Raw genomic sequence first — 17239 nt, forward strand, 5'->3', positions numbered from 1 at the left:
GTGCTTACTCCCAGGCTACATCTAACCTGGCTGAACACCAGGGCCCTTTGCTGGCAGAGGAACAAGTCTCTTCCAAAAACCTGCACTAATTACAGCTGCTCTCAGGGCCCTTATAAACATCAGGCTCCACTTTCCAGCTCTTGTGTTTCCTTTTCTTTCAATAACAAAATTTTATAAAGAAAGCTAGTTTTCTGGGTCAGAATACTCTATACATCAGAACAGTTTGACAGGAAAGCCATAATACTTGTAATTCCCCGAGATCTTTTATCTTGCACATCTCAGACAGACTCCAATGGTATCACATGGCAAGGAGCCAAAGGAGCTCTGCTACTAAACCAGCATGATAAAATCAGCACTGAGTGGAGGAAATGCTGATGAGAATCTCCCACTTTTCGCCGGATCTTCAGCCAAACAAATGAGTACATCACTTTAGTTACCCCCTCAACAAAATCTCAGAGCCTGAAGGTCAGTCCCATCCTCCCTAACACCAAATTGATAAAAGAGCAGTGTATTTTCTCTGAGTTGCTTGGCCACCCCACTGCTTATCTATGAGGCCTCAACTCCTTGGTGGAACAGTACATTATCACATGGCATAGCTGTATAGGCAGCTATCTGCATCATGTGCTGGAACTCACGATGGGAAGAATTCAAAGTTAATACTGTTGCACCACTCACAGAAGATGCCATAAAAGGAGACTACAGAAAGCATGAACTATGTAATGTTCAATGCCAGAAGACTAAGCACCAGATCCAGTGAGGTATTTAGGCACTGAATTTCCACTGACATCAATGGGAGTCAGGTGCCTAAATACCTCTCTGGATCAGACCTTTAGAAAAGCAAACTTTAAGGCTTGATTTTTCAGTGGTTCTACAGTTTCTGCAAACTCTTCAGCACCTTTGAGGAGCAAGTCCTTCAAAGGAATGCCTAGGAGACTCATCACACATGTGTCTTGCCTGAAAACAACCATCCAGTTCTCAAAGGAAACAGACTGGACCTGATAAGTACATGAAAAAAACACCACTTTTTATGACATTGTTCAGGTATCACTGCTTGGCTTCCTTGGAGCCATTTAACTCCATGAATCTCTAAGGCAGGATCCTGTCTCTACTACCAGGCTTATGGAATGGGAATATGATAGGAGACATCTGATAGCAATTGTGCTATGGAAGAACACCTGATAGACATTAGCTGTTAAACTTACAAGTAATTTTCAGTTAATATAGGCATCACTGAATTTCACTGGCTCTTAAAACAAAACAACAATTAAAAAACAAACAAACAAACAAACAAAAACAAGAAACCTGTCCACAATAACATAAACTAAGAAACTGCATGCTCTTAGTGGGCACCAAAGGGCAATCACTTGCCCTGTTCAGAAATATAAATCAAAGATACCACCCAAAGGAAAGGGGAAGGAAAAAAGGCCCTTGTGATGACAGTTCAGACTGAAATTAATTTTCCCACTTGCAGAAATTCTGAAAGTGTTTGCTCTTGATTTTTCATCCCCACCACATGGCAGCTGCTTTCTTCCAAAGCACACACTTGCACTGTTGTGGGCTGTTTCAGCAAGACAGCCAGCATTGGAAATAGCAATGTCCTGTGGTGGCATGGCAAGCAATAGGCACAGCGGCCACACCACAGGGTGCACGGAGCCGTAAGTACATATACAGGCACAGACTTGTGTCTGGCCCAGGGACTGACAGAGAGGGAAGGTGTCACAAATATAAATCTCAGGCCAGGGAGCCAAAGAACTCAACCGAATTTTAGTCACATGGGTATCTCTCAGTTTCCCTTGGCTGTCTTGATCAACTGTGGCCCAAAGTTGTAAAACCTGCCCACAGCTGCTCTGCTCACCCCCAATCTGATGTTTCACACTGTGACTTTATGCAGGCTTGTTTGGGTCTAACAAGGTCCTTATTTTTCTACAATGCAGGAAATAAGGAAACCAGCCATCAATTATTAGAAGCGCAGCAGATCTGAGCCGCGTGGCTGTAAAACAGATTTTTCTTTAATGAAACTGAGCTGGCATTTGCCAGAAATAACAAGTGCCCAAGACCAAAATGTAAATCAAAACTAAAGGAGAGTTTTCAAAACTCTGAATCATTGGTAGCAACAGACAAGCTCAGAAGGAGGTTGGTATGATTTTGGAATGTCTTAAAAATGTGTGACTAATATGACTTCTAAAGACATTATTTGTGAGTTAGTATTTCAGTCTCCCCACAGAAAGAAAACATCAAGACCAGAGAGGGCCACAATGTTTGCTGTAATAACTGTGTTAGTATGTCACTATTGCTACGCTACGAAGGAGGCTAAGAGCCTTTGTTTTCATTTCAGAAAGCAAAGAAAGGGAAGATATTAATGTCAAAAATCATCAGTGCTTGATAAGAGAAACAAGATCACAGCTGTTACCCTTTTCCCATGCGTCCAGCTTTTAAACCCAGCACTTGGGTTTAGTTGGTCTCAGCCCAGGTCCTAGGAGACAGTAGGTTCCATCACAACATCTCTGAATAGAGACTAGTCTAGTCAAGGAGGAGTGGCGCTGTTTGCTGAAGAGAGAGACATAACAAGAGGAAAGAAAGGGCGGGTTTGGAGGAAACATTAGTTGCTAGTGATTGCCTTAGCATAATTACTGTCAAAACTGTGTGATTGTCATGCAGTAATCCTCCTCCTTCCCCAGCCTGCCCCCTACTCTTTGTCATGAAACCCAGAATGATGCCCTAAATTTGGCCTCAGTATGGATGCTAGGCCCAAGGATTGCAATGCAGAAGGCACATGAAGGAAGAGCCCCAGGTCCAGCAGCAGAAGATGGCCTGGAATCCAGTCTTTGACAGATTGCAAGTGGAAGCCGCTCAGACGGTCCAGCTTGTTCATGTAGTGATTCTACCACTGAATGCAATTGTCCATGGTTGAAACAAATCATTTCTTCCATAGGAACACCCAAACCTGGCTCTGCAACTCCAAGTCCCAGAGGATTTATCACATCCTTTGCTAAGCTGTGCCAGGTTTAATTATCCTTGCAGTCAAAAACATGAGTGTTCCTTCTTGTTTGATCTTTCTTGGTTTCCAGCCATGAGATGCCATTCTGCATTTATTTGCACCCAAAAAAACCCTCAAATATCATGTATTTTCTCCTCTGGTGCATCTCTGGAACAGACCAGATTGCCTCTAATCTTCCATTCATCCATCAGTACCACATATGGGTTGGCATCTTCCAGTTCTTCTTCAAATCCTTTGATTTTTCAAAGCCGTTTAAGGAAGTTTGAGCATTAATCTGTCTTCCTGCAACTAGAGTGATGCTTAAAAGAAAAACAGCATCACTTGCCAATGCTTTTTAATAATGTATCATATCACCTCATACCCCATTAGAAATTTATTTTCTCACACCAATTGAAAATGACATCCCAAACCTTTTCAGCATCACTGCTTTCGAGGATGTACAGCCTCCCACCTATAAAAACAGTTTATATCCTCCATGCCAGCGTAGTGTCAGGTGTCTGACTGTATGAAAATATTCATCGTCCAGTTCCTGATCATTACTCAAGAAATTCATGTGGCATGCCTGTTACTTCCTAAATTGTATTTATTCTTCCCTTAATCTGAAGCAACAGACAAACTTTACCAGCTTTTCTATTTTCTGTCAGGATTTCAGGAGAAACTATTAGATAACACCGGGAACAAAACTCAGACTTTCAGAGCTGTATACAAAATACTGTCACTGTACAAAATATTGTTTGTTATGCATCTCAATTTCTATAGATAAATCACTTTTTACTAGATTCAAAAGGCAACACTATTGTTTTCTATACCACTATTTTTCTGCCATCAACGTTGCATGTGACAATTCAAAATGTATCCCAGAAGCTTAAGTCTAATCTACCAACACATTTACCTATGCCAGCCTCACTCGCAGGCTTGTTATAAAATAAGAACAAGTTTGATGGACTCTTAAAAAGCAGAACAGCTTCCTTCAGCTGCTATGTTAATGCAGATTTCTGCCACAATACATCCCCAGTTCTGAACAATCTAAACTGCACCTGGACCATGAGGATGTAGATATGACCAACAACTAAAGTCCGACAGTGCTGAGAACTTCAGCATGGTCAGTTAATTTTCGTGTTTGGAAAACAGGATGCATTGCGAATGAATAATAATAATAATTCAATGTGAGCCTAATTCAGTATCAATAAGGCTATTTCCTTCTTCAGAACAATGGCTGGCATTTTCTATCCCCAACAGGCAATCGTTTGTTAGCAATGGCATGTCCCCGGAATGCCACAGAACATTTCACAACTGCTTTGCACATAAAAATCAATCATTTTCCATGCCCAGTTGTCCCACCACTGGCTCTCCCAATTGCTGCTCTTAGAGCTCTTCACTGGGCTGTTTTTATTGTATGCCTTCTCAATGTTTTCTTGACAAACAAATGAGTGGCCAGAAACACCAATGTTAGACAAGGAGGGATTTGAACTGTGTTCTGTAAGTCAGACAGGATAGAAGCCTGGAGTATTATAGTTTGAGGAACCTCTTGCAACTCCTTATAGTGCCTAAGCAGTTGAGTGTGGGAAATAAAAATGTCACAGGAAAGATGGTTGGACGTAAAGAGTCACATCCCACAGTAGGATTTCCACCCAGCCTCTGTAAAAACTCCAGCGACAAACAACTCACAGCCTGCTTGGGGACCATATGTCAAAAGCTAAGTATGCTCCTAGTTGATATCTTTCTTAGTGTCAAGCCCACATAATCCCTGTGGAAGAATAAACCAATGTAGAAGAGACAGAAGGTGCTGAATATCAGGTACATTTCACAAAGTACTTAGTACAAACAGGAAAAACTTACAGCCACACTCGGCTTCAGAAAGGATGCAATAGGAGACTTTATTCCATACCAGCAGAACAAGACTGGTGCCTCTGAAGGACATGGGACACCATGCACAGGACTTATAACTCCCCCCTATAAATTGGTGGATTCCATGTTTAGAAGGTCCTTGTCATATCTAGCTGATATTCTAAATCTGGGTTGCTCATCAAAATAGTAAATGCTGTAGTCAGGAGCCTTCACACTGGCTGTATTCAATCTTCCAGATTGTTTTCTCTACTGGTAGTTAGTATCATAATTCATTTTTAGCTAAATGCCAGTTGGTTATAAGATGAGGCTATTTTTCACCAGATTTCTTCTCGAGTCTCATATTATCTAGGCTCTGAAACTGCCTCCCTGTCACTTCAGAGTGACTGCTTGCTGCCGAAACATCTACCCCATGCATAAAATATCTTTATCACCTCTAATGTTTACTGTTCTTAATTTTCAAGTCTCCCGGCAATTTCTCCAGCAGCTAATAAAAACTCTATTGTTGGCATTAACACTAACCCTTAGCAAGGAAAGTTCCCCAAGCAGGTTAGTCCCATTTTGAGAAACTTAACCTGGGTACCAGTGAAACAGCAAGCCTGTGCAAAACACCAGTGTTTTCACTCAAATTTGCCAAATAAACCATACTCGTAGCCAATGCCATCACGCATTCAGGCTCTTTCTAGATTTTGGTCCCTTTTGTATTGGCTTTCTGTGACTAATCTTGCAAAATATATGCCCCTGTAAAAGTATTTGTGGAAGCGGCAAACTTATAAGCAAATAAGCATAAAAGCAAATTTTGACAGAGCAGTCTGAGTATTCATGCCAGTAATCTCTGCCTTACAGCTTCTGACAGGATGCAGTAAGATAAAGGAGTTTTCGAATGAATAATGTTTCCAATAAAAGCTAGCCAAATCACCCTGACATATTTTGAGTATTTACACATTCAACAGACCAAAAGCTATTTACACCAGTTTCCATACTTCCACATATTTAGCCCACAATTCAAATAAGTTACAACACTTTACATATATTTAAAAATAAGTCAACAGCAAAGTTGCACAAAGTAAAAGACAGAGGCCAGGAGGGTGAGAGAGTAGAAAGAATAAGTTATTGAGAATCAAGGACAGGGAAAGAGCAAGTGGGCTCTAGGGGTAAACATCCCCTTAAATTTCCTGCACACCCATTCAAATCATAGAGATGCTGAAATGCACGGGGATCTTTGTTTTGCAAAGAGAACCATTCACACACACAGTCTGTAGCTTATCCCCACAAAATTATGACAAGTCAGCAAACTTTATCGAATGGCTGAAGAACTCAAAGAAAAAGAATATAAGCCAATTTGTGGTGAGTTGGCAAGAGAAAAAATAAGAAGCAAAACTGTTCAGATTAAAAACGTGAGACATCTTTTTCTTTTGCCAAGTGAACTGAGTCCATACTTACAGGACAAACTTCTATGCATTAGCCCTCCAGGGCTCAAGTCTGCCTCCTTTTTATCCACTCTTGGTTTTAAAATGGCGTCACTTCAGATTTGCACAAGAGCTATGGATAATGGAATCAGGCCAGCTCAGTCTCAGTTGAACATAAACCAGCTCTGACGACTTCAAGGAAACTGAACATTACAACAATCAGATATCCAGAAAGGAGGAATTTAGTGTTGCTTTTTCTTCTTCAAGACCTTAGAGACAGTCTCAGCTGTGTGCAAAATCTGTTCTGGCAAAGTGATGAGGATCTCAGGAACTTTGTAGCAAGTACCTGCACCTCCAGCCCAGGGGGCATACAATCCATCCGGTGATTTCTGCCTCACAAACAACAGCCGTAAGAGACTTTTCCATCTGCTGGAAGGCATGGGCAACCCTGAAGTTGCTTCCTCCAGCAAACGGGGGGAGAAGATTTTTCTTCCAACAGGTACTTGTTATTGGCTATTTACAACACAGCTCCCTTAACATAGCCTACTTTCCCTCACCTCAGCATGTAAAGCACTAAAATAAATGGGAGAATTTGTTCCTCAGCAACAATTCTGCAACTGGCAGCATAAACCAGATGCCAAGCAGCAAGAAGTCTGACTAAAATGTTCCATTAAAAAACTTAATCTCCCAAAGATAATAAATATGTATTTTGCACTTTTCACCACTCACACTCGAGGAGGCTTAACAACAAGGGCAAGTACCATGTACTTCAAAGCAAAGAGAGAAATCTGGTCCATGCTCACACTGTGCAGAGGGGGTGCAGCCACCCCAGGTTGAGACAGCCACATGTTGCAGTGCAGCATCCTACGGCAACACCAGATCGGATCTCAAGCACAGCACAGCCACATCACCCAAACACTGCACCTGAACTAACAAACTCTGTCCCCCAGTGTAGAAAACTAAGCTGGCCTTGATGGCATGCTGAAACAACTGTGCTCTTTCTAGCTCCAAAACTGGCTTGACTTTCTCTACACCATACTACATTACACTCTTGCAGTAGAAACATAATGAACAGTACACAGACTTGCCTCAAAATGATACAAGTGGTGCAGCCTAGAATAGAGTTCAAGCACCCTAAATCTTTTCACCCAAAACATTTATGTACTTGGTCATGTCAGCTGCTGGCACAATCCTTCACTATTTTTGCCCGTTTCATGTATGATGGTAGATCACACTGCCTTTAAACCCATGCAGCGTCTTGAACAGGAAGAAAAATTAAAGGTGAACATGCTGTGCTGACTGACCTTGGCATCCCAGCTACTGGGCTGCTTCTGCTCGTACACTTTTCTCTCTGGGAGAGTTTAACACTTGGGTCTTTTCTTCTGTGCCTCAAAAGAGCATGGATGGGATTTTCAAAAACTTTCAGTACTGGCCTCTTCCTGAAGTCAATGCTACAACTCCCTGCAATTTCAGCAGGAGCAGCAGGACAAAGCAAGAGTTATGAAACCTCATGTTAAATCCTTTCCAGGATTTTCCCAGAAAATACTGGGAAAAAAAAAACAGAAATTTACTCTATTATCTGTTACCACTTTAACTCTCTCTTCTCTGTCCAGCACAGATGGGGGCTGAGAGATAGGTGGGACAGCAGGACTTATGTAAGGAGCAATGAGTGAGAGATGGTTTAGAGTGAAACGAGTCCTTCTGAATGCAAGCTGCTGCTTTCCTTGAGCACCCTTCCTGTCCTATTTGGTCTTCTCTCTGAAGCGTCTGCTGCTACAGAGATGTTCCACCAAAGAGCACAGCACACAGTCATTTTAAGTGACTGATCGTTTGCTCTCAGTGAAGGATTCAGGTTAAATCAAAGCCAGCTGCTTTAGAGAGGGGCAGGCAGCTAAAAAGAAGTTTAACAAAATAATAATAAAAAATGCAATCTATAACCTACATACATAGGAAATCTACTCTTGTATTTCAAATAAATAACTCTAAGGTATTTAAGCCCCATGCACAGAAAACAATTTTGTAACTTCTTTTTTTAAGTTATCCTTTGCATTGTTGTTCTGCCCTAATAACTCTGAAACGTGCTACTCATCTCTCCCAGTTAAATATCCTGTTTCACAAGCCCACTCTTAGATATCTGAAACTGCACAACATTTCTATCTAGCTTTAGGCATCTAGCATTCCAAAGAATTAATATTTAAACTTATTATAAAGCAACGGGGATTGTGTTAAGCATGTAGTATTTAGCAAAACATTCATGTTAATAAACTGTTTTGTTGCTTGTTTCAAGCACATTTATCATTCTTTTAACTCAAAGAAAGACTATGCTCAAAAACTGACACATATATTTATTTTCCTTTTAATACAGCCAAGACCTAGGTAGGATTATAGAGTGGAAGCTATCAAATCACAATTTTTACAATATACTTAAAATTATATTATCTTTCTTTGCCTAAGGGATGACTTCCATATTTAAGTGACTTAACCACAGCAAATTGTGAAAAAGAGTGAATCACAGCACTTACTTTAAATAATCCTAGACCCTCTACTTTTTCTTGGGAAGCACCTTGCTTTAAGATTTTTACGTATTATTGCTCTTATTATCTCTTGATTATAGATAAATGAATAAAAAACACTAATTGGTTTTTTTCCTCTTATATTAGCCTTTGATTTACACCTCAGATACACTCTACCGAGCCAGCACGTGTAATTTATTTACAGCATTGGAAGGCAGGCAAAATACATCATCTACTGTTATACAACCTTCTACTAGGTATTAAAATACCAGGCCCCTGGAGACACACTTCATATAGTTCAGCAAGTTCCAAAATAAACCAAACTGCCAACCCCTTAAGCACTTAAAACAACAATGGAGATCTGTATTAAAAAGTTAGTTTTACAGTATTTGATGATGTCGCCTTAGTGTCATTTTTCCCTCTGGCTAAATATGCAAAAAAATATGTAAGAATGTATTTGCTTTCCCCTCATTCTAAGACAACTGACAACTCTATAGCTTTCACAAAGTCCTCTTCTTATCACATGCATAAATGCCAGAATTAAATGTAGTTTAAGATGTTTGCATTCATTTAACTCTTAGAACAAATTTGATCACGTAGATTCAATTACAGTGCTCCTTACCAATCCACTATGCAAAATAATCACATTTACATTCAGACATAATGACAGAAAAGTCAGACATAATTATTAGATTTAAACCAATACAATTGCTAAAAAAAAAAAAAAGAAAAAAAGATAAAAAGGTAGAGCTCAACATCTTCGAATAACTTAAAACATAGAATTTGGATCTATTCTCTATTGCAGCTCTGGCAATGTCTCATCTGTTTTTCAAGCAGTCTCCTTTCAACAAATAACTAACAATCATTTAATATAGCCAAACTAATGACCACAATAAATAAATAAATAAATCCTCATTCCAGGTTACTAGTGAAGCACAGATTCTGAGAACAGAAAGTTCCAGGTTCCAACTGAGATTTCACATACTGGGTGCCAGAAGTGTAATAGGAGGGGAAGGAAAAAGGGGAATTCTTTGCCTCTATTCTTCAAAGCCTGTGCAGAAAGGTAGTACTGCAGTAGTCTGAACTGATACTTATCTGAATGGAAGAACAGGCCCTTGCTTTTTTTACATGCCCCATTTAAACGCAATAAAACGGCATGAGTGGTTTTAACTGGTCGTTTTGTCTATGTCATTGTAACACTCCCTGCTCTCAGGAGAAGATAACAGCTGTGCCATATTCAGAAACACATACTTTTGCTATTGTTTGCACATTTGTAGGGCAAGATTACACTGCACCACAGTTAGCGAGCATTGCCCTTGCTTTGGAACCCTGTATTCTTTGAGTTACATCAGTGTGCTGGGAAACAACAGTTGGTGCCCGAGAAACAAAAAGGAAACAAAACCAAGTCTATTAAAAGCAGTTTCGTGCACTGTGAAATGATTACTAGATTGCACGCCTTGTTCAAGACTGTTGACATATTATGATAGAAACCTGGAGTACAAAACAGAGCAGTTTGCATCTATATTCCCTCACCAATTACCCTGCCATCGACATCTTCAACAGTTCTAAAAATCACTAAACAGCAGAGGTTCGCATTTCTAGAATAACAGTAATAATGGTACTGAACATGGAAATTAAATTCACAGTAGTACAAATTTCTCTTCATACTCCATATGTTATTCTACTTCCTAGCTTACAGATGGATTTAATACAATCTTGTTATTTGTTCTACAAGCTTTTCCCTGTACACAAGATAAAGAACTTCTGTAATATTAGGATTGAAATACTGACCCAGCTAAAGTTAGTGGCAAGACTGTTAATAACGCTAATCATTTAGAGTAAAATTTTGTCCCTTCTATTCAACATACTGAGCATCTTCGCTCACTGAAAGTGAAAAAAAAAAAAAAACTTTGTTGCAATAAAAAAGTACTATCTCCCAGAAGAAACTCACATTACATTTAGTAGTTTTACTAACTAGAACCTTGAAGCACTTCCAGAATATAATCTCAAATCTATTAGAAATCCTCCACATACACTTTAACAGCTTATGTGTATACACGGTTGAACGCTAACACGCAAATAATTGTTTAGATACAGTTGAATACATGATTTAGAACATTCTTAGTCCAAAGCATTTGTAGTTGATGAGACTACTGACAGGAACATAGTAATGCACATGCTTAAGCACTTCCAAGATTTAGATTTTAAACTTTTTCTTACCAGAAAAGACAGGAGAAGATACTTTTCTTCTCATCCCATTTAGCACAGTATAATAATAATCTCCATTTTCATTCCATGTGTTAATGTAACATTTTAAAGCCAGAACAAGTAATTTATTATTTTTTACTTCTATTCCTGCAAGTAAAACTCAAGAAGTTACAAAGTCTCTTCCACAGATCAAACTTATTTCCTGTAATCTGACATTATTTGTTATTCCATATATTTCTACACAACTTTAGGATAGATACAATATTTATTCTCTTCATTTTTTCTAATAGCTGTATTTTTTTCCTGAAGCAGATGGGGTTTTTTGCTTTTACTTTACAAGTACTGAATGCCTTTGTATGGCAGGTCGATCATTAGATTTTCTGGTTTGTATTTACTAAATATTCTCTACTACCAATCCCAAAATAACAAAGAAATTCATTATTAGATACAATTAAACCTTTTTTAAATTAAATCCACGAAAGGGTCATCTTCACTTCAGCGACTCTGATTGTGCAACACAAATCATTAGAAGAACTTCCTTCAGCAGCGAGTAACTTAAAGTTATTTTCCTATTCAAGACAAGTATCCATTTTAGCCAGTTTGAGGGAGGAGGGGACAGTCACAATTTATCGCAATTACTTTATGCACACATTATCCAATCTGCAGTTTCTTCTCCTTTCTCCCCTTACAAAAAAAAAAAAAAAAAAAAACAAAAAACCAAAACCACAGAAGAAAAACCCAGAACATGAACTAAAAAGGAGTTCTGTAACTGCAAGTTCATTTCAAATAAACCTTTACATTCCTTTTTGTAGTGGAGAGTTCAAATGCATAACACAGCAAGCAAGAGAACTCCAGTGAAAAGAAAAAAAAAGGTATTAGTACAGCTCTATATAAAACCGAGAGCTCACTGTACCAGTGAGCCAACTCCCTGTCTCCTTATCAGCCCAGATAATATTTATCAGCTCCAGGCAGTCCCATTTGCTTCAGTGGGATAATTCAGGTGAACACAGACAAGGTGTATGAAAGAACATAGCAGAATCAGGCCAGTCGATACACCTAATAAGTCATATAACAAAAACATATGCTTTTGCTTAAGATCCCAGCAGTGTAAATTGCTACTTATGCAAGGACTGTCCTGCTAACCAAGGGAATAGTCACAAGAGGTTACGATGGCAAGATTTAACCCTCCTTCTCAACACCAGAAGAAAATTAATACATTTTAGTACATTAGCTATATGCTTGCTGAAAGCAGCTACAGCCAAAAAAAAAAGGGGGGGGCACAAGAAAAACCCAACCCACTTTCTCTCCTTGTCTGAATAAAAAATGCTCTCAACAAGGAAACATCCAAGTACTGCAACACGAACAGTTTATTGTTTTGCCCACTGTAAGTTAATATCTGAAGTGGTTACTGCAAAGGTCTGGGCCATTTGGATGATTTCCCAGCGGCACAACTAACAGGATAAATCTCGTAATTTCTACTGAGTCATGAATTAGGTACACCAAACACAACTGGAAAAGAATGAAAAGGAGAAGTGTTTCCTGGTAACAATCATAATCAATGCCATTAAAAAAACTGAAATATTTGACATCTTTATAGATTACTCTTTTGTTACCACTACAGCTTTCTTTCCCAAAAGTTTCTTACCTGTTGACAATAATTATTTTGCCCCGCGTTACTTTCAAAATGGTAATACCATAGCATGAAATTCAATGAAACAGAACCAAAACCGCAGAATCCCAGGAAAACATTGTAAAGTGTACTTCATACCTTATGGTACAGTTATTCTATGCCGAGCAGAACACAAATACCTGTAAGCTCTGTCTGGGTGCAAATACTCTGCCTTGTGACACACAGGGAAATCAATGATCAAGGAGAGTGTGGTGTGTATCACAGCCAATCATACCAGAAGGAGGAGGCAGAGTGAAAACTGGGTGTTTATTTTAAACAGCTCCCAAACAGAACAAAACACAAAGCCCAATTCCAAAATACTGATATTTTTGGTAAACAACCAACAGCTCCATCGTGCAAAGTTTAGACCCAAATGATCTGATTCCGAGAAGTAATCCTCACCACCGCCCCTCACCGTTTTTGTTTGGCTGTTCATGTAAAAAGACTTGCTCAGGCACAGAAGCATTTTGCAGGATCATAACTTAAACACTGTGAAGCAGTAGAGTAACACCACAGAGACATTACAACAGCAGGATGCTTTTGCCCCATTGTGATTACTTCAAAGCTGCCCTTTTTATTAGTAGGGTAGTGCATCATTTTGATTCATTCTTTTTTGAAAAAAATCCAAAAAAGAGTAAAGGCATGTTTAGAAAAAAAAATACTTTTTACAGGCAACTATAAAAATTGATTTTGCTCTTGTTAAAGAGGGTCTTTTACCCTCCCTACTTGCAGCTTTCAACTGTGGATAAACCAAAACCAGGAGGCACATTCTGTAATCTAACCCAGATTGCAAAGGGAATTACTGGGTACACGGTACTCTGGGGCTGGAGAGCAGGAGACGCAGAGCATGATGATCTGAAATCAAGCTGTCATCAGTTTTCTTCCTAAAACCTTTTTACTGGGTAAATCTGAATATTGCCCTCATTCCCGCTTCTTAGCTGTATCTTGTTATATCACATCCACATACAGCCATCCTTAGCCCTTTTCTGTATCTTCCTGAGACAACCAGGGGTGTTGGGAGATGGTTTACACCACTCCTTGAAAGATCAATGGCTCTCCCGTCTGCAGCATTGCTCACTTTAGATACACAGAGCTCTGGTTTTACAGGTAGATCACAGTGAGCAGTTGACTAACTTCTGTTATTTCTGTGGAACTGACTCAGAAGCATAGGGTGCTGAGCAGGGGCTGGCAGCTTGCAGTATGCAGTGGGAGAACACCAAAATGCCCAAGTGGACATTAAGGCATTTGCTGACACCATACAGGTCAGAAGGAGCAGCACAGCTCACACATTCGAAATCAGAGTCTAGCCCAAAAGTTTAACTTTCCCTAACTTCTCCTGAAAATATCTTCACAGGGAAAAAAAAAAAAAAAAAAAAAGGGAAAAACAAAACCAAAAAAACCCACCCAAAAAACCCCAGTGCTGCCGTCTTTGGAAAAATCCAACATCATCCATCAAATCACCACAGTCAGTAAATGAACCCTATCCTGCCCATGGATACCTCCTACTTACTCCCATGACTCAAGTCACCCATATGCTGAAGCCACCACAAGGTAACACCCTGAACAGAAAATGCATTAAACAAAAAACAGCAACAAAATTTAAAACATTTTTTTTTCCCCAGTGGTGAAAAGGCGAAATTGATCAGTCAGAAAAGATGAATTAGCATCCTTCTCCCAGAGGCCACCTACACCTACCACAAGAAGTCCCAAGTGAATAGAAATTACGCTTTTCTTCTCACTCTCCCTACACCCCTGCCTTCTGCAGCACTCAAGAGAAATAAGCATGAAAAGAGGACTAAGCAGCTCAGAGTGAAAAAGGAAAGTGCTTCAACAGTCTGCCTGGGTAGGGCAATGCACGGGTAGGGTTTTAGGCTGGTATGAACACTAGTCGAGTGGCACCAACCCCACTCATGAGACCATCTTGAACTTGAACATCTCCTGAGTCCCTTTTACAGGCAGCAGTTGCAGCAGCACAGCAGCAGTACAGCTCGTAGCTGTCCCTTCATATTTTGTGAATCCTTCTTCTCCCCCCTCCAAACCTGGTTCTGTGTAACAGACCTTCATTTCATTCTTGCCAAACATTAACAAACTTTTTTTTTTTTACATCATGAGAGGAGAATTGCAGCATTAACAAACAGAAAAATAAAAAAGGTAATTTATAACCTGCTGCTCCACTCTGTCTGTATTCACTGGCGATGAACAAACACATCCTACAGTTTGCAGGACAGACCTCGCACAGATTGAGGTGTTCATTAACATAACTTCATGGCAATGAAAGGTGCCATCACCCTAGGTAACAAGCTCAGAAAAGAAAATGTTACTAGTTCAAGGGCATGCAGTTTACTTTTATTTTTCAGAAGAATGGACAGAAAGTGATGCACTGAAAAAATCCTAATGGGAACGGTCTTACACCAACAAGATAACAGCATGTACATCTCTAAAATAGAGAACAGGAAAGGACTGAGAAAAGAAAAAGAGAATTACCTTTTTAACTTTACAAAAAACATTGCTTTCATGTTAATAACCTTAGGTACGTATGTCTCTGCAAGTGGCTTTGGAGGGCAAAGGAATGCTTGAATTCCCTCTGAATTCACCCAGTGATACCTCAGAGGGATTATTTTAAAATTAAATTTTGATTAACAAATTCCAGCTCAATTAACAAGTTGTGGCTCAAAAGGGTAACTGACGGATTTTAGTGGGCAATTCCTAACCTAACTTCAGTGCTGCTTCTTTAACAAGGGATAAATGAAAATTGGGCATTTGTTTATTAGCAGAATTTAACCTCATACCATGCCTTGCAGGCACCAGGAATCCTGAGTCTGAGGATTCACTGCCTGAATCCAGCATTTGTAATACCCCCTTGAAATACAAACTATAAATCCAAGCAACCGTGGTGAAACTGCTGAATAAGAACTAGGCATTTATTGTCAGTCAGGCATACTGACAAACAAACACCCCACACGCACGCTCAGGCGCAGGACTGACTAACCCAGTGTTCAGCACCATCCTCAAAACAACCAAACAGCCACCTCCGAGAAGCGACCAAACCCAGCACCAGCCGCTCAGGAGAACTAAAGATGATGCTGGTCTCCGGATTTCTTAAAAAAAAATAAAATATTAAGAAACACTCTGCTTCTCATCAGCAAAAAGCAGCCCGGTTAATCCTGAGCCTCCAAGGTGAATAGGAAAAAAAAAAAAAAAAAAAGTTTTAAAGCTTGTAGTTTAATAAACAAGTTAGAAAATATACTGAAGACCAAAAAGAAGGGGGGGAGGGGGGGGAACCACCAAGAAAAAAAAAGAGCTTGACGCACATTTTTGTTTGGGTGGTGGATTATTATTTTTTTTATGTGGTGGTAGTGCTCAGTTCGTGCATTTTTAGACTCACCCTTCAGGCTTTGATGTTTCTGCTGCTGGAAATAATCTTTAGAGCCTCTAGCGCATCGCAGCTCCTGCGCCCTGGGCAGAACCGGGATCCGCTCGAAGATGCTGGCTCTTTTGGGGACAAAATCGAGCAGAGGCGCTGACATTTCAGGGGGGCTCTGCTGAGGCTCCGTGTGCTCGCTGCCGTTGCTGATGGTTATTTTAAAGGACATCTGAGGATTCGAGAGGGCTTTACCAGCGCTGGGACGAGTCACCCGCGGCAGTTCCTTCAGCGGCGCTCCCTGGCATTTACCGGGCACCTCGAAGCCGGCCGGACCGGCGTTGCCTTTCTGAGCCCCCGGGAGCTCACAGTGCATGTCCACGGCCGGCTGCCGCCGGGGCCCCCGCCGTTCTCCTGCACCGAGCGCCACACGGGCTGTCAGCGCCGGCGGTCGCCTCAGCCCCGCCACCAACGGCCGTTAACGGCCGCCCGGGTGGCGGGAAGCTGCCCACAGCCCCGCTCGCGCTCTCACGCGCACCGGCCGGGAAGGGGGGGAGGGGGGGGGGAACGAGGGTCTCACACCTTAGCGGCGCCTCGCCTGTAAGGGACGGGGAGGCTGACGCCGCGCGTCGTCTTTCCTCCCTCTCTAGGCAACACCGCCGGGTTTTTCCTCACCGCTCCGGGGAAGAGCGAGGACCGGCCGGGAGGGGGAAGGTGGCGGGGGCGGGGGGGGAGACGGGGTTGTGTGGAGGCCGGTGCCTTTCAGCTGAGGCATCCAAACAGCGGCCACCCGGGCAACGGCGGACGCGGCGGCAGGGCACGCAGCGCCGCGGGGCGTGTTTGCCAAGGCCGGGCTCACCACGGCCCTCGGGTCACCGGCCCCAGCGACGCGCCGAGAGGTGCGGGAGTGGACGGAGGGAGGGAGGAAGGGGAGAGCCCCGGCCGGGCGCGGGCAGCCCCTCGGTGACAGCCGCGCCCCCGCGCTCCTACCTGGGAGGGGACACGCTGCCCGCCGGCTCCCGCCGCCCCCGCTCCCCGTCCTGCCTCCGCCGCGCCGGGCTCATGGGCTCAGCCCCGCTCCCCCGCCGCAGGGCCGGCTGCCTGAGTGAAGGCGGCCCGGGCCATTACCCTGGCGCGGCGGCGGGGCCAGCCCTTCGCTCGGGCCAGTCGGGGCGGGCAGGGGGAGGGCTGTGCCGCCGGGGCCGCCCCTCGGGGGCTTTGACAGCGCCGCGGCGG

General features: G+C 41.9%; 1 protein-coding gene across 1 annotated transcript in view; it reads right to left on the reverse strand.

The window, feature by feature from the left end:
- Nucleotides 1-16379, reverse strand: part of GLIS1 (GLIS family zinc finger 1) — a gene marked incomplete at both ends in the record, with an annotated part of 209752 nt that extends 193373 nt beyond the window's left edge. Inside the window, one exon of the mRNA XM_082483601.1 lies at nt 16028-16379. Within this exon, the coding sequence (XP_082339727.1) occupies nt 16028-16379 (352 nt within the window). The remainder of the gene's footprint in view (nt 1-16027) is intronic.
- Between the last annotated feature and the right edge of the window lie 860 nt (nt 16380-17239).

Source organism: Vanellus vanellus (assembly GCF_965231255.1).
Source record: "Vanellus vanellus genome assembly, chromosome: 5".
Taxonomy (NCBI): Eukaryota; Metazoa; Chordata; class Aves; order Charadriiformes; family Charadriidae; genus Vanellus; species Vanellus vanellus.